At 41.8% G+C, this 27,764-nt stretch overlaps 2 protein-coding genes and 1 non-coding gene across 3 annotated transcripts; 1 reads left to right on the top strand and 2 right to left on the bottom strand.

Annotated features, from left to right (window-relative positions):
• Positions 1–2,996: 2,996 nt before the first annotated feature.
• BUD23 (BUD23 rRNA methyltransferase and ribosome maturation factor) lies at positions 2,997–16,561 on the bottom strand. Its single transcript, XM_032215961.1, has 12 exons — positions 16,198–16,561; positions 13,492–13,529; positions 12,198–12,293; positions 10,797–10,879; positions 10,605–10,701; positions 10,419–10,515; positions 9,549–9,599; positions 7,669–7,754; positions 7,008–7,053; positions 6,279–6,337; positions 4,620–4,709; positions 2,997–3,368 (listed from the first exon to the last, which is right to left on the bottom strand). Exons 1-12 carry the CDS (start codon positions 16,243–16,245, stop codon positions 3,314–3,316), a joined length of 846 nt encoding a protein of 281 aa, XP_032071852.1. The 5' UTR covers positions 16,246–16,561; the 3' UTR covers positions 2,997–3,313.
• On the bottom strand, positions 5,916–6,055 carry LOC116508571. The gene has a single exon (XR_004255385.1).
• A 184-nt stretch (positions 16,562–16,745) lies between the features above and the next one.
• On the top strand, positions 16,746–24,100 carry TBL2 (transducin beta like 2). The gene is made up of 7 exons (XM_032215960.1): positions 16,746–17,002; positions 20,138–20,262; positions 21,129–21,313; positions 21,817–21,968; positions 22,140–22,266; positions 22,402–22,554; positions 23,550–24,100. The coding sequence occupies exons 1-7, from the start codon at positions 16,852–16,854 to the stop codon at positions 24,004–24,006; spliced, it is 1,350 nt and encodes a 449-aa protein (XP_032071851.1). The 5' UTR covers positions 16,746–16,851; the 3' UTR covers positions 24,007–24,100.
• The last annotated feature ends 3,664 nt before the right edge of the window (positions 24,101–27,764 follow it).

The following is a 27,764-nucleotide window of genomic DNA, read 5'->3' as shown; positions in this document are numbered from 1 at the left end:
ACAAGGGCACCTGTGGCATATTGAAAATCCATTTATGCCCACTGGAATAACACAGCTGAGGACCCTGCCTTCAATGAAGGTTGGAACTGCATCAACTTTGTGCCTCGTTCCAGAAGTTACAACTGTTATCATGCCTGCAATACACATGTTGGGTGCTTGAGCTATGCCAGAGCCCGAAACCTCCTTGGCCTTGAATTAGCCTCTTTGTGCTTAAGTCCAACTAGGCTAGTCCAGCTTCTGCCACTGTAAAATTTCACTCTCAGTACCTGAGTATCTGATTCTTCACCTGTCCACTGCATTGTCCAACAGCAAAAGGCTAGTTATTAATCAAGTTCCACATTATTATTTTTTTCCCTGTGGGCTAATTGAGGATTTCATCAGGTGGTTCTTGAGAGAGAAATGTAGACTGCATTTCCTCTTAGAGGAGCTGCCTGGACTTGCTTCTGAGGACAAAACCGGTGGGGTCGGCCATCTTCTCCCTCTTTATATGTCACAAGCTGCCTCCTAGGATTATTCCAAGCTACCCAGAATTTGCCAAACCTTCATCCCACCTCTCTGCTCTCTAGTCTTAACTTAGCTCTTCCAGCTGCTTCACAACACCAGCAGTATCTTTCCTACCATAATACAGTAAAATTCTGGACCAAGAACCCGCTCTCCTCTCCTCGCCCCCTAAGGGAGATTTGCTTCTCATCAGTTTGCCTTAGTCAGAAATGGCTTATTGGGGAACAAGAAAGTCCACTAAGAGTCTGCTCAAGGATAGAGAGCTTACATAATCCTCACTGCAGGACCCAAGTCAAGATGGAGTGACGTAGCACAGATGAGCTTCAAAACCCATGTGTGCAACCTTGCAATTTCAGACCTAAAACACAATTAGGCGAAGTTCACGCTTGAAAGACCAGTTGCAGATATTGGCTCCTCCCTGCCAATAGGGGGTGGTGTTTTTTTTCTTCCATGGTAGTCAGTAAATATTGAAAATAACCCCTCTGTTCGATAGTTACAATCAAGTTTCAATTTTGCTCATGGCAGTTCCCCTGTTCAGCCACTTCCTTTATTCCCCCCCCCCCTTTGGGGTGACCTTAATTAACTTTTCTATGATCAGCAGGGGGCAAAAGCTCGGCTGCAGCATTAGGGAGAGCTACTGCTCCTCCCTCTCTTCACACCTTCCTTTGTTGCATGTCAAAAATAGAGCTGTTACTAGGACGTCTGTGCTGCTTCAGGAATCTCTCCAGATATTGAGAGAACACGTGTCAATCATCTTTAATCTTTTTTTTTTTTAAATAAACCCTCTGAAGTGCCACTGTGGTCTCACCTGTTGCAGTATTCAGCATTCTTGCAGGGGAAGACATTTCATCTACGCTGTCCCAGAGGCCTCCCCAGGAGTTGTAATGTTGCTGTACAATGTGAATTAAGTGCCCTCGTCTCTTGTGGCCCTCCAGCCTCTCTTTCCAGCTTGGGGAATCTGGAACTAATCCTCTATTGCAGTGTTTCCCAACCTTGGCAACTTTACGATGTCCGGACTTCAACTCCCAGAATTCCCCAGCCAGCATTCGCTGGCTGGGGAATTCTGGGAGTTGAACTCCGGACATCGTAAAGTTGCCAAGGTTGGGAAACACTGCTGTATTGCCTCCTTCCTACATTCCAGCTTTTTTTTTTTTTTTGCTCAATTTGTCCTTCAAACGTCTTTCCTTCACCACCTCCAGACTTCAGGAGGGAAACGGCTTTCTTTTATGAATGAACTTTTATGTAGAATAAAGAATATTTATATCAAATATGTCATCCTTTTGAGTCTTCTGTGAGCCGGAACGTTGGGGGGGTGTGTGTGTTAAGCTGTACTTACACGGCTTCTGAGGTGATTTTATTGCAGTGATGGCAAACCTTTTCGGCACCGAGTGCCTAAACTTGAATGCATGTACATGTGGGTGCGCCAGAGTGTTGTAAACCCGAAGACCAGTTGGCTGTCTTCTGGTTTTCGGCATGTGCATGCATGCCAGCCAGCTGGTCTTGCGCCGGAGCACCAGAAAGCCAAAGACCAGCTGGCCAGTGCGCACATGCCTGTTTTTTGGCTGGTTTTCAGGCTGTTTTTGGCACGAATGTGGTTATAATGGTCCTGTGATGGCAAATCTATGGCACACGTAGGTGGCACGCAGTGTCTTCTCTTTGGGCACATGCGCTGTCACCAGCTGCTCTTCTGGTTTCTGGCACGCTCACTGCTCTTCACGGATGCCAGAAAATGCCCCAAAACAATGGCCCCAAATGGCTGGAAAAAAGCCTGAAAAGGCCCCAAAAATGGCCTGGGTTTTGGTCATTTTTCAGGCTGTTTTCAGGCCATTTTCCGGCACTCCAGCGCCCAAAGACCAGCTAGCACACTGTAAACCAGAATAGTTGGCGATGGCGTGCATGCCCAGAGAGAGGGCTCTGCGTGCCATCTCTGGCACACGTGTCATAAGTTCGCCATCATGGTTATATAGAATTTAATTTTAAAAGCGTACATCTCTTGAATTGGCGTATTTATTATAGCTCGTAAGTATTCAGGTTTTCCTACTCCTGGAAATAAGGTGGAAGAAGAACCCCATGTCAAATAACTAATCTACTCAAGATATTTTCTGGTTTCTGATATGGTGCACATACTTTTTTCAAATGTCACTAGCTAGAAAATCTTAAATGGTGCTTTGTTTCTTTACTGATTTGCTTCTGCTCAGCCCAGAGCTCAGATTAAGATGGGGTCCCACCAGAACCTTTTTTAAGGCATGAAAAGTAAGGTGCCTGATGATCACCTAAGCTCAGATTTTTGCTAATTTTCCTAATGTTTTGCTTGATGATGTCCTAAGCCCAGATTTTTGCCTTTGGTTGTGGTCCAGAATAGCTACACGGCACAATGTCAATTTTGTCATTCTTCCAGCTTTTAAATCAGGTATAGAAATCTCAAAATGCATCAGGGAGCTATGGGTGCTCCCCGCCACTTGCAGCGGCTTAAACCAACTAGCAATGACACAGAATCTGTTTCCAAGACCTCATTTAATTGAGAGTTGGGCGTAGTAAAACCAACACAACCTAATATGAAACCGTCAGGAACCAAAGGAGGTTCTGAGAATTGGGTAGCAAAGAAACAGTGAATTGTCTGGGTCCCATATTCTCTGTAAGATGTTCTTTTTAAAGGGGCAGGAGCAAAGAAGGGGCGGTGGCCAGCCTGGAAGTCTTCAGCAGCTTCTGTTCAATTTGCTCCCTCCTCTTCCACCCCACAACAAAACATCCCAGCTCCCCCCCCCCAAAAAAAAACCCTCCAAAGAACTACTTCAGTCCAATTAGCAGGAAGTCAGAAGTGAGGTTTCCGCTTTCGGCCTGTGTATTTTGTGTCTGCTCTCACATTCCTGCAGATGAACCATACAAGAAAACAAAGTAAGAATGGGCAAAATGCAAGGAGACATAGGATTCTTTTCTAGTTTTGCAAAATTTCAAATGCTAGGATGGGAGGGGGGGAGAATCATGTAACTGACAATTATCAACATTTTTTTGGAAAGGCAAGAAGCACAATGGGCATGGAAAGTGGTTGGGGCTATATCACACACAGGAGGAAGCCAGTTTTCCCCCCCTGGAGATTTAAGTACCCTGTTTCCCCACAAAAAAGACCTCCCTGGAGAATAAGCCCAATCGGGCTTTTGAGCTCATGCGCTAAAATAAGTTCTTCCTGAAAATATTGCAATACAGCAGCAGCTATGAGGTGACCATGCTCGCTGCCTCCTGCACCTCAAAAATAACAAGATCTCCCCAAAAATAAAGGCAAGTGCTTATTTCAGGGGTCAAAAGAAAAAAAGACCCTGTTTTATTTTCGGGGAAACACTGTAGCTTAAATCTAATTTAGTAGAATGGTATGCTCTATCCTTTTGGCATGATGTAATAGGTGTGGATTGGTGCACCATGTGAATGACTTGTTGAGGATTTAACTGTCTTTCTTCTGCCCCATGGTGAAGACAATGTCACGGATGTTGTAAAAACAAGGCCTTTGGCCTTTTGTCTCTCTGCCCATTCTGATTTTCATGAGGTAGCTGAGATCCTCATGCTTTGATCCTGATCATGCTCCAATAGATTCTCAGCCTTTTGGCTAAGACCATGTACAGTATTTTTCTTAATTTATTTACTGTTTTAAAACAATGATCAATAAATGAAAAGGAGCAATGTATTACTGCCCTTGAAAATTAAGGGCGGTATCAAGTGTAAACTGTATTTTACATTTTGATGTGGCAAAAATGGTACCTGGGGGAGAGGAAAGGGAAATGCTAACATCCTTTGCAGTAGCAGCTGCTTTTTCCAGTAAAATGGGTACAACAGCCACAGAAAGTCTGACTAAGCCATCTGCTATTAGATGTTGCCAGCACATTTGGCTGCAAAAGAGATTGCAAGGTCAGCCATGTCATGCAAACACTGCTTTCATATCTGTTTCCTGCCTAAAAACGATAGGAAACTACACCAACAATTCTCAGCTATTTTAGTTGGTGGGATCTGCAAAGCCTCCCAAAAAGAGAGGCCAGATCTTACTCTGAGGCCATAGGTTACCACCTGAGCCCATTCTATGGGACATAAAAGAATCTTGATCTGTAGGAAGATGCAGCGTTCAGACTTACCTGCCCTGTCGCCGCCGCCGTTCTTTCTTCTCCAACACCCAGTCTCTAGTCTTCTTCACTGACTTCCCTTTGGCATTTCTAAACCGGATCCTTGAGAGGAAAAAAGATCAAATCACAAATATTATCAGTTGTTACTTTAGTTCAATGCCAAGTAGCCTCAGAAAACAGCAAAACATGGAATAGAGCAAAGAAGCAATACGAAAATAATCACTTTTTCAAAAGCCCTTCAATGGACTTTAAAAGTCCCTTTAAAAGTAGAAAACTCTACAAATGGCTCAAAGTCTTTATCAATTGTCAACTGGGGCTGTAACTAAGAAGCTCCCACTTTTAAGAGAGGCTCATCTAGCCTGCTAAGGGGAAAATCAGAATAAAGCCTCCGCATAGTCCATGTAGAAAGATGTGAGTTCCCTGAAATGATTAGAATTAAAAACAAAACAAAACTTGAGGGTGGAAATGAAGAAACAGCATAGGGCCGTGATGGCGAACCTATGGCACGTGTGCCAGAGGTGGCATGCAGCGCCCTCTCGGTGAGCACGCAAGCTGTCGTCCCAGCTCAGCTCAGGTCCAATGCGCATGCACGGGACACATGCAGGGGGTTGTGCATGCATGCGTGGGGCCCAAAGGGTGTATGTCGGAGTCCGCACACACATTGCATTTTGCAGGTTTGGAGGGGCACACGCATTTGCGCACGCACATGCACTTTGGGCACTCGGTCCGGAAAAGGTTAGCCATCACTGGCATAAGGACTTATTGTATAGTATATTAAAGGTTCCCTTCGCAGGTATGTGCTAGTCGTTCCTGACTCTAGGGGGCGGTGCTCATCTCCGTTTCAAAGCCGAAGAGCCAGCGCTGTCCAAAGATAACTCCGTGGTCATGTGGCTGGCATGACTAAATGCCAAAGGTGCATGGAACGCTTCTACATTCCCACCAAAGGTGGTCCCTATTTTTCTACTTGCATTTTTTACGTGCTTCTGAACTGCTAGGTTGGCAGAAGCTGGGACAAGTAACGGGAGCGCATTCCGTTATGCGGTGCTAGGGATTCGAACTGCCAACCTTTCTTATTGACAAGCTCAGTATCTTAGCCATTGAGCCACCGCGTTCCTGTATAGTATATTACTAGAGTTTAAAAGACCAGTACAACAAATGACAGAGACTATTCCAACCTTACTCAGGAAGGATGTTGGATTTCGTTTTTCTAACTCCCAGCCAGTATTGGGAGAGAACTGGATTAGATGAGGTTGGGCTACACATCCACTAATTCATATTATTGACCAAATCAGAGCATTTCCATTAGCAGTGTGTCAGAGGCAGGAAAACATGGCAATTAGGCTGTTGATTACCATGACAATGATCCTCTTGGCTATTGCTGTTTGTCTCCCCCCACAAGCCATGAAGAGGGGGAACGTAGCCTTTCACAGCTTTCGGGAGGAGGAGACGTTGCTGATTTGCCTATCAAGCCCACATGCCATACAAGATATTCAACTGCAAACAGCACTTGCTTTACACAACTTGCTTATAGGATCTTGCTTCTCCCAGCACCCCGAAAGGCCAACCACTCTTGCTCTTATTCTGCAGTTTGAGCTCTGCGGTCAAGCGGTCAATTCAGTCTGAACCACCCTAAACCCAATGGTCTCCTGCTTCCAGTTCTGGCCTTGGTACCTTTCATTGGTGAACTTGGCCTGTGTGGTCTCTTCTTCGCTGCATTCTGTACCAAGACCCTGCCAAAGCCACAAAATAAAACAATCCACATGAATTTAAATTTAAAGAGAAGCACCAACCACGAAAACTGCAACAAGAAATCAAAGTGTGCCAGGCTTACAAGGTAGCCCAGACAAGTAGTAGCACACGCCAAAATACTAGCTCTAACTTTACTTGAAAGTTTACATTATCAGAATCTTGCAAGTCTGAAGGTATTTCTCTCCCACATCTCATCTTTACAGCCCAAGAGACTAAAGAGTTAGTTTTTCTGAGTTATTTGCCATACCCACATTCCTCCTCTGGACTCAGCTGCCCTTTGCCTGACTGTTGTCTGGCCTCAAGGTCATTCTGACAGCCCATTACACAGGGAGGTACAATTAAGGAGTCTAGGCAGTGAACCTAAAAGCCACAGACCATCTCAATTAGGAGGCCCAATGGCCATGCTTAGCAATCAGATATTGCTTAAATGTTCCAATGTGTCATTCTGGAGCAAAAAAACCATACCTTTTAGTAAACAAAATACTATTTAATTTGACAAGAATTTAAAACATGCCTTTCAAAAGACAAGAATTTGGAAGTGAGATAGTTGCCAGAGGAATTAAAGGCCATCTGTCAAGAATCTTTGTCCTTTGTTGTGGAAAAGAAGTGTTCTAGATTAAAGCAGTTCAATTTTCCCAACAATTTTATTACCTTTGGTAATACATCAGTTATGCCAGCAAAGAGACAGAGAAAGAATCTGTAAAAAGAAAAAGATAAGTAGAATATCAAATACACACACATGGAAAGAAAGGAACTTTTAAAATTACTCCTCAAAAGAGCTACTCTACATCTGTTGGTGCCATCTAGTTCTGACTCTTAGATGCAATCAAAGATCTCCAGAAGAGAAGGCTTTTTCTGCTATCTGAAAAGGATCCAGTCCCTCCTCATCAAATTATTTTCTAAATGAAGTGCCGGGAAGAGAGAAACATGAGATTTATTGCAATGGATTGAACAGCCCTGCAGAACTGCATGAGATGACTTGGAATGTTCTATGTCCTTAAATTTCCCACCAGAGCTGAGATCTGAGCATATCTGCCATGTTAGATTGAAGGATCTCTCATGAAAAGTGTCTCAAGAGGGGATCCTTGCCTAACTGTACACAACATATTAAACCATAATATTATTTGGTACAATTGAATTTTCACAAGAAGTCATCAATTACCCCCAAACTTGAAGCCACGCATGCACTGAACTGATCAGAGAGATTCATATCGGTCGTGATCCAAAAACTTCACACAGTGTGCATTGTGGAGCATCCCCATCTCCCCAAAACCTGAAGTAACAACCTTCCCCCAGATAGCAAAAGACTTACTTTTTGGCTTTGGTACTATTGGGGTAGTCTACCACCATGCCACCCGTGAAACCTGCCTTCATGGCTTGGGTGGTGATGAGCTCCAGCTGCCAAGAGAAAGAAACTCAGTGAATCTACAGACCTCCCTCTTGAGGATGGGAAGGGCTAGGCTCCCTCATCCAATAGAACTTTCTACACATTCCACACCCTCCTCTATCCTTACAAAGCAACTTGCCTTTTTTAAAAATTTGCTTCTGAACTTCTACTGGGCCTAAGCGCAGGGATTGGCAAATTTTCTGTAAAAGGTGAGATTCTACCTGTTCTACATGCTCTAGGCTTTCCAAAGCATGAAGCAAACTCCTGGTCCCCACAAAAACTCATTTTATTAATTTTCTGTGAATTCTGCTCATTTACAGATAGCAAAGTCTTTCAAGGGAGGTTTTACAGTCACAGACCTTATCTGGCGTAAAGAGCTGCCAGGCCGATATTTGCAAACCTTGGCAAGGAGTTTCGAAGAGTCACAGGCCAATTAATCGAACTAATTGTCTCCTGCAAATTTCACTCCCCTATCATTCCTCTTTTATTTCCTCTGGGAGGGGCCATTCATTGTTCACCTGTGGCCTTTCTCCCGTCAACTCCTGTTCTTTAGCTGTTCCCTTCATCTGTGCATGTGCACACTGGGAACAGGCTCCAGCTGTTCATCTGCCTCACTGATGTCTGACTCTGAAGGCAGCTGATAACTGGCATACGGCCCTGGCCCCATCTTTGCCTCCGATGCAGAGCACTCGTCAGAGCTTCCCCAGAGTCCAGGATTGGCCCATGTTCCTCCCCAAACTCCTCACTGTCCGAATCTGCTGCCAGCGCTGCTGGCCGCTGGCAGGCCACAACACTACCCTCCTGCGCTTTCATTTCAGCCCCTGGTATGGCTGGCAGATCTGCAAGCCAAGAAATGTGGCAACCATTGAAAGCCACCAGTCTATCAGCAAGGAGGCTGCCGATAGATGCTGCTGCTCAAGACACTCCACTCCCAGCCCTGCCTCCTGCCCTGGGAGCTCTTGGCTTGGGCTTGGCAACCTGCTTTCTGCCCGCCTATCCAGGGGGATCTACCCACTTTGCAAACTGCATGAAAAAAAGATAACAGATTGTAGTTTGCCAGCCCCTGGATTACAAGCTCAGTTAGAACTATAGGTAGCCCATATGAAGAAATGCCCTCTTTAAAAACTAAATGCAAACCATTTTAAAGCTAAACACAATAGGAACATCTAAAAGGTGCTTTTTTCAAGAGGCAACTGGACTTTCTGGCTTTTCTTTGAAGCTTCTTCTTGAATGAGAAGCAAAATATCTTCAAAGAAAAACCAGAAAGTCCAGTTGCCTCTTGAAAAAGCACCTTTGGGACAACCTTGGCCTGGATGACTGAGAATCTCCACAGACACAATAGGAGCATCTTTTCTTTTCTTTTCCTCTCCTTCCCTAAATTTCCTATAACATTTACAAGTATTGGCAGAATAGGACTCAAGTTTCCTTTTTCCAAGAGCACTTTAGAGATTCCCTGCTCTTTAAAATCAAAGTAATAAACAAAAACAAAAACAAGAAATGGGCCATGGCTTCCTCATGTCTCTCTAAATGCCTTCTGCCTCTTATAAGGCAGAAGCTCACATTTGCACGGTATATGCAGAATATACGTTAAAAGGTGTGAATAAAGTTGAAACAGTGTTAATTCTCTTACATTATTCCAGCAGAAATATGGAAAACACTGACTTGCCTAATTTCATCAAGCAACCAAAATCAGGCTCTTGCTGATCTACCAACACAAAACGCACACAACCTCCTACATAAAGTTACCTTCCTCTACACGCCTTTCTACTCAGTAGGTTCCTCCCACCAGCCCTCAAGGCACAAACCTGCTGAGAGTTTTCCGGGTATAACTGTAGAACAGCACGGGCTCCTCGGGCCTAGAAAACAAAATGTCAGTTATTTATGAGATCTTGCAATCTAGCCATGATCTTATTGAAGGAACTTTTGTCAAAGATTAATGGTTAATCCATATCATCTGTTTTGAATGGCAGTGGAATCAATTCCCCCTAGCTCTACTATCCCAGATCATAGTTTCCTGAAAATTCTAATATCTTCTTCATGCCAAGTTTACTCCACACTAAGCTATGGCAGAATGTTTCCCCACTTTCATCCTTAAAACTCTTTTTCATTCAGCTGTATCTACACAGCGGTGGTGGAGGAGCATTAATTCCCTACATATGGCAGAAGCTTCAGCCTAATGTTTCTCAACCTTGGCACCTTTAACATGAGTGGACTTCAACTCCCAGGTTTCCCCAGCCAGCATTGCTGACTGGAGTATTCTTTGAATTGGGAGCCCCACATTTTAAAGTTGCTGAAGTTGAGAAACATTGCTTTAGCCTCTGAATCTTCTTTTTGGGAAGCCTAACCATTAAGACAACTGCAATTCCTATTTGAATCCAAGATCAATCTTCTTATTGACCTGAACACAGAATGAAGACTAAGTTTTTTCAGAATAGCAAAAGGGAAAGGGGGAAAACAGAACCTGCCTGCTTCATCATGTTTCAAGTCACTACACATACTTCTAAATCATATTGCTCTCCCCCTCTCTTACTTTCTTCCTCTCATCTTGCTTATACTTTATATAACAGCTAATCATCAAGCTGTAAAATATAGATAGGATCTCTTACCTTCCTTGATTAGAAACCTTAAAGAGGGGGTGGGGGGGAGGTATAAATAACAGAAAAACAAAACCTTACCAGAGCAGTATATAGAGTTGAGAAGAACCGATATAGTCGCTTTGGAGGGCTGTGAGTTTTCTTATCAGCATTACAGAGCCACTGAACTGCAGAAATACTATAAGGAAATAATTCAGAGCAGTGAATATGATATTTTCCCTATCTTGTACTAACTGGTTATTGGTGATGGTTGTTACAAATTCTTACCTTATACAGCCATCAAATGTTCCAGGTCGGAAGGGAATCCCCTGGCCCATATCTGCTAGCATCAGGTCTCCCTCCACTTCTCTCTCTATGGCTACATCTAATTAAAATAAAGAAAGCAGGACATGACATTTCCCAGGCATGGAAGTTTAGCTAAGGAGAAAGAGAGAGAGAAAAAAAGAAAAATCTACTCACCAAGCATTGCTGGACTGATGTCCATACCAACCCAACTGTGTCCCTCTTCAGAGATATGATCACCACTTAAACCAGAGCCACAGCTGATGGGAAAAGCACAATTAGGACGAATAAATATCTGCTCTCTTTTACACTAAACAAGATAGAGTGAAGCATTAATTTTTTTAAAACCCTTGGAGATACAGTATATTGTGTTACTCAAAAAATCTTGCTCCGTTTTATGGATCAAAGCAAAGCTACCCCTAAATGCAGAAAGCACCTATTTTAAAATGAAGATGTGGTTAATGGGAGAGGGGAAGAACTGCTTTAATACTTCGGGAATTTACAACTGTTTGAAAGGTGGCTTAAATTTACAAACATCCCACACCCACACCCACTTATAATTCTACTGATCACACTGTTGAATGGGGTAATAGCAACCTATTTCATTGATTCTTTGTCCCAAAAATTGTCAATTTCAGGACATAATGTTAGTATAGGCAAGGCAGAAACTTGGATTTTGTTCTTGATACCACAGTGATAGCCTACTACACAATTTGCATATTTGTTTCCATCTGGAGGGACATCAGACAACATTTATTGGAAGATGAGCTGCAGCTAAGTGGCACAGCACACAGTTTGCTTGGGAGGGAGGCAACCCAACATTATACGTTTCTACTTTTAAATATGGGGAAAAAGTCAGAATGGTGGTCACATGAAAGCCAACATTCTACCTTCAACCTGGCAGAGCTGCTTTCAATGGAATGTAACAATGGACGTAATGGCCATGATTCAACACTGAGCATTTAAAGGTAATTGCTGCTCTCCTAAAGAAGGGCTTTTGATATACAGCCAGTCATGCTTCAAGGAGATTTTTAAAATTTAGATACTAAAGGAAGTCTCAGACCTTATGTCACATCACAAAGCATCCGTAGCCTGCTCTCGAGTTCCCATAGGAAAGGGGGAATGGGAACCCGATGAAACAGCACGGCAGCAAAAGACAGATGCATATTCCAGGCTTATCTCTCTCAAGGCTATATCCCAGGGTTACTTACTGTGGCTGAAGGGGAGTGATCTCTACAACCCACGCCCGTTGGCAAATGTGATTGATGGCACACCCTGGGCAGAAGGGTGAAACGGGGTCATGATTGGGGCCATAAATTACGTGGCGTAAATGTTCACTTGGGAACATGCCGACATGAAGCTCCTAATAAATGACTGGATTTCTTTTGAAGGTTGGCTTGAGGCTCATGATTTAGTCGGAACCCTGACAGAAAGCCAGCTCTCTCAAAACTAATCTAATCTTATATTGATTGTGTGGGAGGACCATTCAAACATGGTATCACTCCCCTAGGAAATAAACTTAAAAGCCCATTCCTATTCTGGTAGATCAATCCCGTGAGAACAACAAAACAAATTTACCCTACATCCAGTAAAAAACATGGCCGATCGTCTGGGAGACCCAACAATTCCACTGCCCTTTCAGACATCTGAGACTGAATCTCAATCATTCGAGAGCTAGAGGATGGAAATTGAATACATGAGTGTCATCAAGAAGCAAACATACATACTGCACTGTTTTCTCTTCGATGCTCAGAGGAAAACGTGTTTCTTTTTAAATCATTCCTGAAATCGCAAGAAGATGCCTATGCACAAACAATAAGCAATCTATTCCAGGAACTCAGGAGAAGAAATGGTGGCACAGTCGTCAGAATGAGTTATTGCAGGCTAACTCTGCCCACTGCCAGCAGTTAGATTATGACTGGCTCAAGGTTAACTCAGCCTTCCATTCTTCCGAGGTTGGTAAAATGAGGACCCACATTTTGGGGGGGCAATAGGCTGACTATAAACCACTTAGAGAGTGTTGTAATGCACTATGAAGCAGTATATACCGGTAAGTCTAAGTGCTATTGCTGCATTAAGAAAGACAAGGTGGGTCAGTCCACTATAAGGATTCTTCAAAGTAGTTTTTGTTCTTTTCCCTTTCAGGTTTCCCCCCTTAAAGAATAGAGAAAAAGAGAGGCTGCTAACAACCACATGAGGCTATCTAAGTTTCTATCCCTATGGTAACTTCCAATAAATGTGCCAGATAGACAAGTGTCTTTCCAACACTCACAATATACTTAGCATCACACTTTTCAGGGAATCATTTCCTCTCCAGCAACATTCAAGAACCTTTCATGTTGGCACTTCTGTTTCCATTCTGCAAAAAAGTCCAATTTCCCTTGACACGTTCACACCAACCTTGTAACGGCAATTTAACTGTAACAAGGGAAGACCTACCTGACTACCGTCTTTGTAATCTTCTGAAATTGTTTTAATCTATTTTGATCTATATTTCAGTAAAAAAGATTTTAAAAATCTCAAGAGCACTCTTACGTTTTAAGTACAATGTATCTAAATCTGAGGAGATCTAAATCTCTGAGAAACCTGACAATGTACTGTTTCAAAAACTCTAAATGTGTTTTGCAACTAATAACCTAATGGCTTAAATAAAATGAAGACATCCGCATATTGCTTAATATACAGCATAGCTTATACATTGTATGCATTAGATATGACGAACTGTAAAACTCAATGGATTTTATTTTAAATTAGTTATTTGGAAATTTTAACTGATGCACTATGTGCTATGCAAATCCTACGGTTGATTTGAGTTTTAAAAATATATACATTTTATAAATAGGCTGCTTCTCACAGCCCAAGATTGTCTTACTTATGTGTGTATTTCCGAGCTTCAGCTTCATCATAGAACTAGGGAGGAAAGGAAAAGAGAAATGAATAAAAGAAAATCACAAAAACAGTTTTGCTGGATTAATTCAAAAGTCTTTCATCCTTCCGCTGGAAAGGTCATTAAAGTGAGATGAAAGCAATTCATCTGTTAGATTAAGTCTTGAAAATAACAAGAAATTTTCCTTTCACTCCTGATTATCCTCCCCATCCCCATTTTTTTCCTGCCAATAACACAATTTGACAATGACAAGAGTTATTTTCTTACTGCTCCTGGGGAACAACTTGGTTTCACTTTAAATTATCAAGAGGTCATAAACAGAGATCATATTTTTCCTTCATCTACTTCCTGGTACATTACAGATGCTGCCTTGAGTCTTATAGGAGCAGAACACCAACAGCTCTATTTGTTCCTAGAAGCAGAAACTGGAAAAACAGTGTGCTTTCAAGAATGGAAAATCTCTCCAGTTATTTCGGATATGTTGCTTCTTCAACATATTTTTGTCCCCAAAAATGACAGTGCATTTCAGAGTTTAGATGAAAGGCTGGATCTGTAACCTGAGTCAAAGCAAGATGGAAATAAGGAATACTGTAACAGTATTAAGAACTCGACTGGATCCATTTTAATTCATCCCCCTTCTTTCCATGGTGACCAATCAGAAGCAGGATAAAAAATACCATAGGCCCATAGGATCTTAAACGAAGAGTTCCCTTCTTCATCAACCTGGAACTATGAAGTAGACTGAATATACAGACTCCATTCTATATTACTACATGATTAAACATAAGAACCATCCTACAGGATCACATTGAATGTCAGAATTCAAACACTGGGACACAATGAAATTATCCATTTCAGTGTTCAGGGATTTAATGTATTACATTTACTTGTTTGTTGGACTAAGAAAGTACCATTCCAGGCTTCTACCAACTGAAACAAGTGTCAGGCCTTTGGTTATGTTTCTTTTAGGATCTTTGGCCTGCCACACTTTCTATTATTTCACTATGCTGTTTCATTAGTGTAGTAATTGGCATGGGGGAATAGAAAGGAGTAGAATGGTGGAATGTGTTGTCATTCTTTCACAGAAGCCCAAGGTCTTTTTTTGTCTCCGCACCTCTGCATCTGACCGGAACTAGATGGGTGGAAATGCCAGTGTGGCTGAAGAAGATTGGACCATGTGATGGATTCATGGGTGTGGGGATAAGATCATGAACTTTCAACTGGGTGAAATCCCAGGAAGTTTTAGAATTGGGATTTCCACAGATGTACCAACATGTCTGTCTTATTAAATTGGAACTTTGATGAAAGTTTTGCCTTGGACTCTAATTTAATTCTGCATGATATTTGGAATGCTGACATTTCCAAGGTGGCGCAGTGGTTAAATGCAGCACTGCAGGCTACTGCTAGATCAGCAGTTCAGCGGTTCAAATCTCACCGGCTCAGGGTTAACTCAGCCTTCCATCCTTCCGAGGTGGGTAAAATGAGGACCCAGATTGTTGGGGGCAATATGCTGACTCTCTGTAAACCGCTTAGAGAGGGCTGAAAGCCCTATGAAGCAGTATATAAGTCTACTGCTATTGCTATTCCACCCATCTAGTTTCGGTCAGATGCAGCGTTCCAAATATCATGCCTTTGATATTAATTAAATTACCGTAGAGTCCAAGGCAAAACTTCCATCAAATTTCCAATTTAATAAGACATACATGTTGGCATACAAAATATTTGCGAGACCAATTGTCGAATACAGTTCATCTGTCTGGTACCTGCACTGCATATCGGACATTAATACAATTGATAGAGTCCAGAAATATTTCACGAGAAGAGTCCTCCACTCCTCTGCTCGCAACAGAATACCTTATGCCACCAGATTTGGGCTTGGACAACTTAGAACTACGCCACCTTCCGTCTGACCTAAGCGTAGTACATAAAATTATCTGCTACAACGTCCTACCTGTCAATGACTTCAACCACAACAATACACGAGCACACAATAAATGCAAACTCAAGGTAAACAGCTCCAAACCCGATTGCAGGAAATACGACTTCAGCAACAGAGTGGTCAACACCTGGAATGCACTACCTGGCTCTGTGGTTTGTTCCCCAAACCCCCACAACTTTAACCTTAGACCAGGAATCCCCAAACTTGGCAACTGTAAGATTTGTGGACTTCAACTCCCAGAATTCTCCAGGCTGGAGAATTTCCACAGATGTACCAACATGTCTGTCTTATTAAATTGGAACTTGGATCTCCAGGCTGGAGAATTCTGGGAGTTGAAGTCCACAGGTCTTACCAGTTGCCAAGTTTGAAGACCTCTGCCTTAGACTGTCTATGGTGGACTTCACCCCATTCCTAAGAGGTCTGTAAGGGGCGTGTAGAAGCGCACCAACGTGCCTACCGCCCCAGTCCTAATGCCCCCACTTATTCGTATCCGTTTCATGTATTCAAAATCATGTTTATATTCATATATGTTATCTAATACATGTTTGACGAAATAAATAAATATAAATAAATAAGGATCCCCAAGGAGCAGACAGTGAGCAAATCAGCAGGTTTCGAAGCAGAGTAGGTAGACTGCCTTTGGGCACTGAGGTGCCCGTGGTTAGTTTCAAAGGCTGGCGAACACGAGCATTTCCACCTCTCCCCTAGGAAACTTCCCTCTCTGCTGCTACAAGGCTTATTCCTTTTCTCACCAGCTCCGGGGGCCCGCGATGCTCAGGCCTCTTTCCGCAGGCTGCCATGCTGCCTGTCTTCGTACGTCACTCTTACGCGACACCGGCGCCGTCAGAGCCTCGGAGCTAGGAAAATTAATCCCCCACACCTTGGTTAGAGACACCAGAGTTGTACTTGAACACACGAATGACTAGCAGCGTTTCTAGTCCTCAAGACATAAGTACTGACGTAGTACTTCTCAGAGTCAGGTAGAGTCATTCTACGAATAAAATAGGAAGTTGAAAACTCATGAAAGCCTTTCCCTAACACAAGAGGTCCACAAACTTGGCAACTTTAAGACTTGTGGACTTCAAGACCCAGAATTCTCCAGCCAGTATAGCTCCAGCATAGCTGGCTGGAGTATTCTGGGAGTTGAAGTCCATAAGTCTTAAGTTGGTAAGTTTGGGGACCGAACATACTGTACATCTAGCTGGCAAAGCGACGCGCATGCGTCTTCAGTGACTCGCGGAGGGGGGCCCAGGCTCAGACGGGGACGCGCACGTAACGGAAGAGACGCTAAAATATACCCGCTGCTGCTTGCAGCGTGCGCGCTCCGGTTGGGCTCGATCCCGCCTCCGCTGAGGTGGCTGAGGGGAGCTGGAGGAGGAGGAGGCGGCTGCCGCTGCTGTTGGAGGATGGGGGAGGCGGTCGTGTCTGCGACGCTGGTGGGCCTCTCGCTGGTCCTCGGCGCCGTCGTTTTGTGGGGGCTGCTGTTCTTTCTGACGCGGTGGACGAAGGCCGCGCCGAGCAAGGAGGACGTGGCAAAACTGAGCGGGACGCCCGAGGGTGAGCGGGGACGAAGTGCTGAAGCCGCGCCGCCAGCTTTCTTCCAGGCGGGGTTTGCGGCCACGTTTCCATCTTGCGCAAGGAATGAGCCGTGGCAGCTCCCGATTTTTTTAAAAAATGCCTTTAATAAGGCGCTGCGCTTTATTGTTTTCCATGATTGGAGTCCCAGAGGTGCTTTTTTCATGAGGCAATTGGACTTTCTGTTTTTTTTTCCTTTTGAAGACCTTTCGCTTCTCATCTGAGAAGCTTCTTCAGTTCTGACAGGATGGTGGGGAATGGAAGGATTTATATTCCTTGCAGAGCGCTGGTCATTTGCCTCTTTTTAGAGGGTCGTTGAAGCACTTGGAGGTTTATCTGGGTCCTTAGGGTTACCTGAATGGCCTTCTGGTTCCTGTAGTCTGCTATTTTTCTCTGGAAATCCATTCCTACTCCCACTCTGGATTTCCAGAGGAAAAATTGCAGATTTACAGGAACCAGGATAACTACTCAGATGACCCTGAGGACTCAGATAAACCTCCAGGGGCTTCAACGACCCTCTAAAAGGATGCAGATTACCAGATGCGAAAAAGGAATATACCATAAATCCTTCCATTCCCTACTATCAGAGTGAAATCCAGAGTGGGAGTAGGAATGGATTTCCAGAGAAAAATTGCAGACTACAGGAAACCAGGAGCACTACTCAGGTAATCCTAAGGACCCAGATAAACCTTCAAGGACCGTCTAAAAGGATGCAAATGACCAGCTGTCTGCAAGGAATATAAATCCTTTCACATTCCCCACTATCCTGTCAGAGCTGAAGAAGCTTCTTGGATGAGAAGCAAAACATCTTCAAAAGAAAAAAAACAAGGAAGTCCAGTTGCCTCCTGAAAAAGCATCTTTGGGACACCCATGACCTGGATGACTGGCCTTGTGCCTAGATCACAGAAGCGTTTCTGACTGACTAGCAAAGGCATCGTTGGATCAGTCTAATAGTTGGAAGTATTCGCCTGCGAGTAGGAAACTTGCTTTCAAATCTTAAAATCAGAAGTACGTTCAGCAGAAGCCTTGGTTGGAGCCGTCATTTTTACCGGGAAAAAAAAGCAGAAATTGGTCTCAGCAGAAAGGTGAAAAAACACACCCTGAAGTATTGCCTTGGATATCAGGATTGAAATGTATATGGGTGCCACTCTCTTCATGTCGCTGTGCCTGTGGCATCACATTGAGGAAATTTCAGATTGCTTAGGTCATGGACAAGGAAACTTCGTCATAGGGTCAGGCAAACTGGTGTGGGCTTTCTGGACTTCCCAGCAGAGTTTTTTTTTTCTAGACCTATAGAATTAAATCTGGAATGTCGTTAATAGAAAAAGTATGTTCAGCAAAAAGCTACAGTCTCAATACAGGTAGTCCTTGACTTATAACAGTTTGTTTAGTGACTAATTACAGTGGCACTGAAAAAAGTGACTTATGATTATTGTTCACACTTAAAGACTGTTGCAGCATCACCAAAATCACATGATCAAAATTCAGACACTTGGCAATTGAGATTTATGACGGGTGCAATATCCCGGGGGTCCTATGATAACCTTTTGCGAACTTTTGACAAGCAAAAATAATGGGGAAGCCAGATTCACTTAATAACTGCAGTGATTCACTTAACAACTATGGCAATAACGGTTGTAAAATGGGGCAAAACTCCATTAAATGCTTCACTTCGCAAAAGAACAGTTGGGTCCAATTGTAGTCGTAAGTCGAGGACTACCTGTATTTCTCAATCTTGTCAATTTTGAGATGACTGCAATTCTAGCCTCAGTGGCCTTTATAACAAGTGCTTAACTAGGGGGAGCTCGCAGTTGCTTTTCCCAATATACTGAGCTAGCAATAAACGTGTTTTTCCTTTCTTTTGTGGCTTAATATGTTGTGTAAATCCAGCTTGTTTGGTTAATTTATGATTCAGTGTGTTGTGCGAATTGGTGGGTAATTTAGTCACCGAATTAAGAGATACTGGAAATGCAGTCATTGAGTTTTGATAATAAAATGGGAGAAGAATGAACACTGTGCCATTTTGAGCTCATTAAAAGATAGCTAGAAAAAATATTAAATGACAAAAAACTGTTCTTACATGCACTGCTGTAGTGGAATGTAGTTGGGAGTCACAGGAGGGAGGGGCTGCCTCCCAGAGAGTAAAGAGGAGGGGAGTTGGGAATGTTTGGTAGCAGGAAGAGGGCTAAGATGGTCCCTTCCTAGAAGTTCACAAAGTGCAGGCAATCCTCAGCTCAACAGCTCATTCAGTGACCATTCAAAATTACAATGGTACTGAAAAGAGACTTCTGACCGTTTTTTCACACTTACATATTGCAGCATCCCCATGGTCATATAATCAAAATTTGGATGCTTGGCAACTGATTCATATTTATGATAGTTGCAGTGCTTCGGGTCATATGAAAAGCTTTTGTGACCTTCTGACAAGCAAAGTCAATGAGGAAGCCACATTCCCTTAACAACCCACTTACTTAATAACTGGCAAGAATGGTTACAAAATTGGGTAAAATGAACTTAACAGATGTCTCACTAAGCAACATAAATTTTGGGCTTAATTGTGGTTGTGAGGACTATCTGTATTTCTATAGTTGTGTCTGGCAAGATTCTACGTATAGGCAAGTAACAATAAAAAAACTACTCAGAACTTCCTCCATGTCTGACCACTGCAACTACAAAAGTATGGGCAGCATAATAATAATGAAGCAAAGTATGATCCCTGAAAGTTTATATGTTTTATATATTAAAAAGTATTATAAGGTACTATAAGACTATACAAAAGGCTAACATGAAATTTTTAACTAAAGGTGATTATTTAGAGGTCTTCATATCACATTTCCCTCATTCCTTTCTTAGGCTTTATGCTCCAAAGACATGTGAATCTTTATGTAAGGGTATTTTTATGTCTTAAACTAAGGACACATACACACTAATTGATACAGAAATAACTTCATTTTAAAGCCTTGGCTTTTAGATTAAAGAGCATTCTGCTGCAGGCTACTTATATTTATTTTTTGTTGTGCTGATCTAATAATTGAAAAAAATGCTATTAGTGATTTAAACAATTAAAATTAATTGGTCCTTAATTTGTTACATTTTTTCTTCAACTGTATTCCTCAGATCAAAATGTAAATGGTGATGCAGCCAGCAAAACAGGCCTGAAAAAGCCCAAACAACAACGAATTCGAAAAGAGAAGCCCCAACAGCATACTTTCACACACCCACTTCTGGCTTCAGCCCTCAAGGTGAGCTCTGGTGGGTAACATATACATGCCGTTATTTCACCTTTTTTTTTCTTGAGCTGATCATAAATGTATCTGCCAACTGGCCTACTTTTATTCTCTGAATTGTTTCCAAAATTTTGGGATGTCAGAATTTGCAACTGTACTACTCAATGGTAACAATAAACATTTCTGGAAAAATTCACCAGGTTGCTTTAAAAAAGGATTGGATTCATATTGTATAGTTTTCATTTTCTAGCACCTGCCTCCTCCACACCCCACACCATGGGGTGTGCTTTGAATGTAATTACTTTATCTGGTTTTCATTTTGAAATCCTGAGCTATTGTGCAGAAATAAACAACTTTGTGATATGAAAAAGCAGTTGCATCCTGCCACAGCTTTACCATTGTATCTTCCTGTTCACTAATGAACTTACAACCATTTGGCTTTACTTGATTATATCTACTTGTCCAAGGCAATAAGTGGGAATCCAACTGTTTACTGGATGATCCATAGCAATTTGTTAAAAGATAGATAGCAGAAGAAAGCAAATAATTTTGAGATTAAAACGAAGAAAACTAAGTTTTCTTTTGCCAATTTCACTAAGTATACCTGACTCCAAAAGAATTTAATTTGACCACTATTTTACAGTTGAATTAGCCTGTTCTGAAGTTGGAATGTTTGTGGTAAAATTGGAAAAGGTGTGTAAAGGTCATAAGGTTTCCTTGACTGGATAGTTATACTCCTCTTTCTTATATCCACAATTTTCAAATAAATCCTGTTTTTAGCATTTTTAACAGCGTTTCACTCCTTAGATAACAGATATCCAGTATACAAGACACCTGGATTTATTAATAGGCCAAAGGATAATTTTCTTTTTATTCTGCAGGGGCACAGTGGAAATGTCACTTGCCTGGACTTTAGCAATAATGGGAAGTATTTGGCATCCTGTTCTGATGACCGTACAGTGCGTATATGGAGTACCAAAGACATTTTGGAGAGAGAGCATCGCTGCATGCGGGTTAATGTGGAACTGGACCATGCTACCCTGGTCCGCTTCTTCCCGGACTCCAGGTAGGATGGAGGTTTGGATAATACCCTTTGCATTACCTGCTTACTTGTAAACTGCCCTAATCCTGAAGGAAAACAGGCAGTGCATTACATTATAGCTAGCTAGCTAGCTAGCTAGCTAGCTAGCTAGCTAGATAGATAGATAGATAGATAGATAGATAGATAGATAGATAGATAGATAGATAGATAGATAGATAGATAGATAGATAAACTGAAAAAGGTTTTGTAGGAAACTTTGTAGGAAGAGCATTGTGGAAAGGACAGGCCGAGGAGTTGTTTCAGTTGCATGATGTAGTGAAAGAGTCTGAAGATTTTGTTACTGTGATTCCTTTTGACAAAAGCAGCAGGAGCAGCAGTAAAATGAAGCTAGTCTGAAGTTGCAAATGTGGAAGCATTTTCACACGCTTCACAAAACATGGTGGGCTTATGTTATATGACTACAAAGCGGAGCAGCTTCCTCCTTGTGATCCTTGTGTTGCTTATATGCCTTTCTTTCCTTCACTCAGAGCTTTCATTGTTTGGTTGGCATATGGAGACACCCTCAGAGTTTTTAAAATGATAAAGAAAGAGGATGGCACTTTTACATACATTGCAATCCCAGAAGAATTTCCAAAGCAGCACAAGGCTCCTATTATCAATATTGGGGTTGCTGATACAGGTATGAAAGCTGGTCTTTTGAACAACCTAGCTTACAACTACAGGGAACAGTTCAGCTTTATTTCCTGAAAAGCAAATTAATTTGCTTGGTTTCCTGAATGATATAAATATATATCTATAGCTGCATCAGCCTGTCAGAATTGTAGCCTTACTGTTTCCCTTTATTCCCCAGGGAAGTATATCATGAGTGCCTCCAGTGATACCACCATCCTGATCTGGGACATGAAGGGGGAAATTCTGGATAGCATCAATACCAACCAGATGAACAACACCTTTGCAACTGTGTCACCATGTGGGAGGTAAGGAAGGGCAGTCACTTGTTTATGTTCTATTATGTCAGAGATGTCTTCTTTGTACTCTAAATAATATTGAAGAATAGAAAAGTGGCAGCTCACAAAGTGGTTCAATTCATTTTGACATTTTCTTTCCTATAGGTTTGTTGGTTCATGTGGATTCACTCCTGATGTAAAGGTGTGGGAAGTGTGTTTCAACAAGAGTGGAGATTTCCGGGAAGTGATCAGAGCCTTTGAACTGAAGGGGCATAAAGCTGGCGTGTATTCCTTCGCTTTTTCCAATGACTCTCGGCGGTGAGAAGCTATCCCTTATTTTTATGGAATAGTAACATTTTTATAATAACTGGTTCACATCTTCCCTTTGAGGCCCTCTGTCTAGTTTTCCTGATACCCTTGGTGTGAGGAAGAGAAGGCCCTTTGGAGTTGCTTCCTTCCTCCTTATAAACCAATGGAGGAATGACCTTTGAAGATTAAGTGGCTATGTTCCCACAACATATTTAGCCAGCTCAAATCAGAGCTCACCAATGGATTCAGACAACTTGCTAAGTTTGATTAATTTGGGGCCAAATTTTTTTGTGGGGGGCTTAAGTTGTTCCAACCCAAGCCATTTAATTCACAATTTTGTATATTCTGTAGACTTAAAAAAAGTTAAATTATGAATTAATGATGTTAAGTACAATTAATGTGGGCCATTCTTTATCAATGTCCTTTGTTAATAGGTTCTCAGTTGGTTTATTTAGTAGGATTTATAGCCTAGCGTTTCTTAAATGTGGCTATATTGCTAGGGCAATTGAGTATGCTGTCCTGCAGGTTTTTTTTTTACAGTTTTTATCTTTTTATAGACTATTATAAGTTTAAGGTTATTTTGTTATTTTGTTTAATGTTTTTAACTTGGTAATGGCTCAGAGTCTCATATATGAGATATGCGGCTGTATACATCAAATAAATCAATCCTCAGGAAACTGAAAAGAGCTACATTCTGTCACCCAGGGCCAGGTGAAGTCTTAAAATATTCCTGAGGGATATTTTGAGTTTTATCAGATCTCTTGAAGGCATCTATATCATACGTACTGAGTATGTCTGTATGCAGAACCATTTTTCAAATTTATGATGTGAATTATATAATCATGGGGAGCTCTGTAGTTAGCTTCTGGACTTTAGAACCAAAGAAAGGAAGATAAACAACAAGAATGATAGACCCTACTATAGACCCAAGCCAATACATTCATCTAACTACAGTATTAACTTGAAATTGCTAAATAATACGTGCCATTCTGTCACCCTAACAGGATGGCAACAGTTTCAAAGGATGGCACTTGGAAGTTCTGGGACACAGATGTTGAATACAAGAAGCAACAGGATCCTTACCTATTGCTGACAGGCAGTTGCAAGGTAACAGAGCCCTGCCGCATTGCTCTGGCTCCTGATGCGCGGGCAGTGGCCATTTCTAGCAGCACCAGCATTTTTGTTTATAACACCCAACGAGGAGAGGAGGAAGAGTGCTTTGAAGGTGCTCATGGAGAGCACATAACAGACTTAGCCTTTGACGTGAACAGTCGCTTCCTGATTTCCTGTGGGGACCGAGCTATCCGTGTCTTCCACAACACAACTGGGTATAGGGCTGTGGTGGAAGAAATGAAGACGCTGCTGAAAAAGGCCTCTAATGAGTCTACTAAGCAGAGACTGCAGCAACAAATAACAGATGCACAGAGTGCGTTGGATAGTATCTATGGCAAGAAGAAGTGAATTGCTCCAAGAAGCATGTTTTCTGTGCAAATTTGGGGCTAGTTTTTTTTAAAAAAATATGCAGAATGAGAACTAATAAAACAATTTTTGCACAGCTGTTGCTTCCTGGGATTCCTAAAGACTATTTAGAACAGGGGTAGTCAACCTTTTTATACCTACCGCCCACTTTTGTATCTCTGTTAGTAGTAAAATTTTCTAACTGTCCACTGGTTCCACAGTAATGGTGATTTATAAAGTAGGGAAGTAATTTTACTTTATAAAATTTATAAAGCTGAGTTACAGCAAACCCCTACCGCCCACCATGCAAGCTGGAATGCCCACCAGTGGGCAGTAGGGACCAGGTTGACTACCACTGATTTAGAACAAGGAAGACAAGATAGTTTGTCCTGTTCTAATTGTCAATTGGTGCTTAGGGCTGAGTCACATAGAAGTGGCTTTCATCACCCATGCATCTGGACATTCTGAGAAGTCTTAGTGTTATTATTTCAAAGGGCAAAAGAAGTTGAAAAGATGTCTTCACAAAAGAATTTGAAAATACACAGTGAATTTTGAAAGGAGTTAATGTCTAACTCTTCTTACTAGGTAGGTGCAAAATATTACAGCTCAGACCATCCTAAATTTGAAACGCGCTGCTTTGAGTTCAAAACAGATGTTTTAAGCTCAAATGTTTTATACGGAAACATTTTAATCCAGATGTTTTGCACTACCTTATCTATGCATCATCCCTTTTAATTAGAATTTTGTAGGAACATAATAGGAAAAAAATCCTAGCTAAATGTTATCTGCATTATCTGCTTATTGGCTCTTCACTCAGTTCAGTTTTGAGAGTTGTTGTGAATTCTCTGATACATACTTTCCTGAAAAGGATGGGTTTGGTTAGTGGTATATTTATAGCTTTCTCATCTTTAGATTACAAACAAGAATAAACAAGAAATACAGGTAGTCCTCAATTTATGACCAGTCACTTAACAACTGTTCAAATTATGATGGGCCCAGAACAGCTCATTTCCCACCCATAATGCACTTCTAGCTGTTGTAAAAAGTGTTCCCCTTCACAGTCACATGACTGCCTTCCAGGTACTTGGCAACTGCTATCATTTACAGGGCGGGGCATAACCTTTTCCTAGGGGGTCACAGCAACACTTGTAATAACAACACAAATAATTCATACACCATTCGAAAGCCCATCAAAAACTGAGTTTATTGACACGATTTAATAGTCAGTATGACCACCATTAGCCCTTCGAACAGCATTCAAACGAGGTGGATAAGAACACAACAAATCTTCAAACAGTTCCGTTCGATTTTCCAGATTTTTCAACACAGTTTCCAAATTCATTCCCAAAGTTTCAACCGAATATCGATTTTGACCTTGCTCCTGAATCATCAGAGCTTCCACTTCATCCTTAATTATGGCCCCAATGTTCTCTGCCGGATTGAGATCTGGCGAATTTCCCGGCCAGACGTCATTGCCCCAAAATTCGACATTGTTTTCCTTTAACAATTGCTGAGTCGCATTTGCACGCATGCAAGGAGCTTTGTCATGAAGAAAGACAGCCTCACCAACCACCAAGACATTGTCTGGATCACTGAGAAATGGAATGACATTCTCCAATAAAATTTTCTCACGGAAATAACTGCCATCCCAGGATTCCCCTTTATCCTTCAAAACCCAATGCAGTTTCTTGGCTGTGAAAATGACGAAAATCCCGATGCAAGTCGGATTGCGAACGATTTGTCGATATCGTTCATGTTTGGCGATGTCGTCGACGTCTTTAGCCCAAATTCGATCGTTCTGGAAATTCGGTTTTCGAATGGCATAAACGAAGAATTCGTCAGATGGCGCCAAATGAAGAAAATCTTCCTCGGTCCATTCAGACAACCAATCGCACAACCAAAGCCGATCTTGAACGTGTGTTTGAGTTTTCAATGGTTTGCAAATGACGTGGAATGGCTTCAAACCTTCTCGTTCTCGATATCGGCCGATTGTCCTTTGATCAACTTGTTTTCCACGAATTTGAAGGATTTCTTGGGCCACTTTTCGGTTTCCTTTTCGTTGTTTGCGACTGCCAGTTGCAATGATGGCTTTGCTTTCTTGGGACAGTTGCAGAGGACGCCCTTCTCCAAATTTTGTGAAACATTCTTGGGCTGTTTTGTTCCAATTATCAGTAACCCAATCCGGATGACGTTTCAATTTGTTTGCAATCCATTTTCGATTGATAAACGTCGCTCCAGCATCGCGAGCCTCTCGAAAGGCAATGCATTTTATTCTGTCAATGATCTTTTGTTCTTCCGAATCGAATTTTCCAGCCATTCTTAAAGCAAATTTAACATTTAATAGCTCATTCAATTCAGTTTTTTATGGGCTTTAAAATGAGGTGTCGCGGAAGTTGTAAACTGCTGTCGATCTTGCTGTGACCCCCTAGGAAAAGGTTATGCCCCGCCCTGTACAACTAATTGCAGCATTATATGATCATATGAGCATGATTTATGACTTTTTGCCAGTTTTGGCAAAAACTCCCCATTTCAACCAATGGGTTTACACTTACGACTTGCAGTGTTCCCTTAATGACCACCATAAACAAATATTGTAAAATAGAATCAAATCACATGGTTGCCCCAACTTATTACCATAACAATTTACTACTGGAACCAGGCCCAATTGTTGTAAGTCAAACACCATCTATACAATCAAATTCAATATATAACACAAAGAATTAAAAATTATTCACATTCTGTATTTGATCATACAGAGTTGAAACAACTTGGATGAAATTCACTGTCAAAACCATGTCCAAAGTAAAGTGAAGTTATCAGAGAATGCATTCTAAACCAGGAGTGTCAAACTGGCAGCCCGCGGGCTGGATGTGTCATGTGTAGGCCATACCCATCCCAGCTCCATGAATAGGAAAAATGTCATGTGATGGCAATATGATGCCACAAGTTTGACACCTGTGTTCTAAACTAAAGACCTTTCTGGAATTTTAATTTGAAGGGTTCTATGGGCAAAACGAATAGATACAAATTGTAAATCATGTCAAGAATTCAAAATTAAAACGATTCAATCATCTCAATTATCAAATTATTCAAAATAATTCACACTTATTGGGGATAAGTGTAGATAGGGCTAATTTCCAGGCTTTTCAGAGGCTTTTATTTTTGAGTAGATGTAGACAGCACTGAGCTGACCTTCAACGATCTCAAAAAGCTACATAGTGTTGGGCTTAAATGGTACCTTTCCACTTCAAAAAAAGGATAGGAGGCCAGACAGAGAAATTGAAAAAAGAAGAAAGCAATGGCAAGACACTATTCCCATTAAAACTACAATGATGTATCCATAAAGTCACCAAAAGTTAAGCTCAATTTGAAGGTGTCTCTACCTCTACCTTTCAAATTTAGGACTATACTAGAAAGCTAATATGTTCACTAAGCTCAGGTTTGCTTGAGAAAACTTGATTAGATTACCACATCTGTAAGGAATGGTCTTAAAACTGCTGTTGGCTTACAACAGGGGTATCAAATTGGCAGCCCACGGGCCGGATGCATCACATGCAGGCCACAACCACCCTGACTCCGCAAGGGCAAAAAAGCGTCATAATGTCATGTGACGCGATCAAGTGTCACACCCGTGGCTTACAATATAAGAAATATCTTCCTAGCTTAAATTCCCTCTGGCAGGTTTACTTCCTAAGAGTCTCCATTCACCATACTGAATTATTAGGTTGAGGACCTAAACATAACCAGGGTACAATGTGCAT

The sequence above is a fragment of the Thamnophis elegans genome, chromosome 4 (assembly GCF_009769535.1).
Source record: "Thamnophis elegans isolate rThaEle1 chromosome 4, rThaEle1.pri, whole genome shotgun sequence".
Taxonomy (NCBI): domain Eukaryota; kingdom Metazoa; phylum Chordata; class Lepidosauria; order Squamata; family Colubridae; genus Thamnophis; species Thamnophis elegans.
This window is presented reverse-complemented; position numbering and strand designations above follow the sequence as displayed.

Coding starts and splice junctions, on each gene's coding strand:
- TBL2 (XM_032215960.1), top strand. CDS start 16,852: ATGGGGGAGGCGGTCGTGTCTGCGACGCTGGTGGGCCTCTCGCTGGTC. Junction 22,267..22,401: donor ACTGTGTCACCATGTGGGAG/GTAAGGAAGGGC, acceptor TCTTTCCTATAG/GTTTGTTGGTTCATGTGGAT. Junction 22,555..23,549: donor TTTTCCAATGACTCTCGGCG/GTGAGAAGCTAT, acceptor TCACCCTAACAG/GATGGCAACAGTTTCAAAGG.
- BUD23 (XM_032215961.1), bottom strand. CDS start 16,245: ATGGCAGCCTGCGGAAAGAGGCCTGAGCATCGCGGGCCCCCGGAGCTG. Junction 10,702..10,796: donor CATCAGTCCAGCAATGCTTG/GTGAGTAGATTT, acceptor TATTTTAATTAG/ATGTAGCCATAGAGAGAGAA. Junction 7,755..9,548: donor ACCCGGAAAACTCTCAGCAG/GTTTGTGCCTTG, acceptor TTCTCTTGGCAG/CTGGAGCTCATCACCACCCA.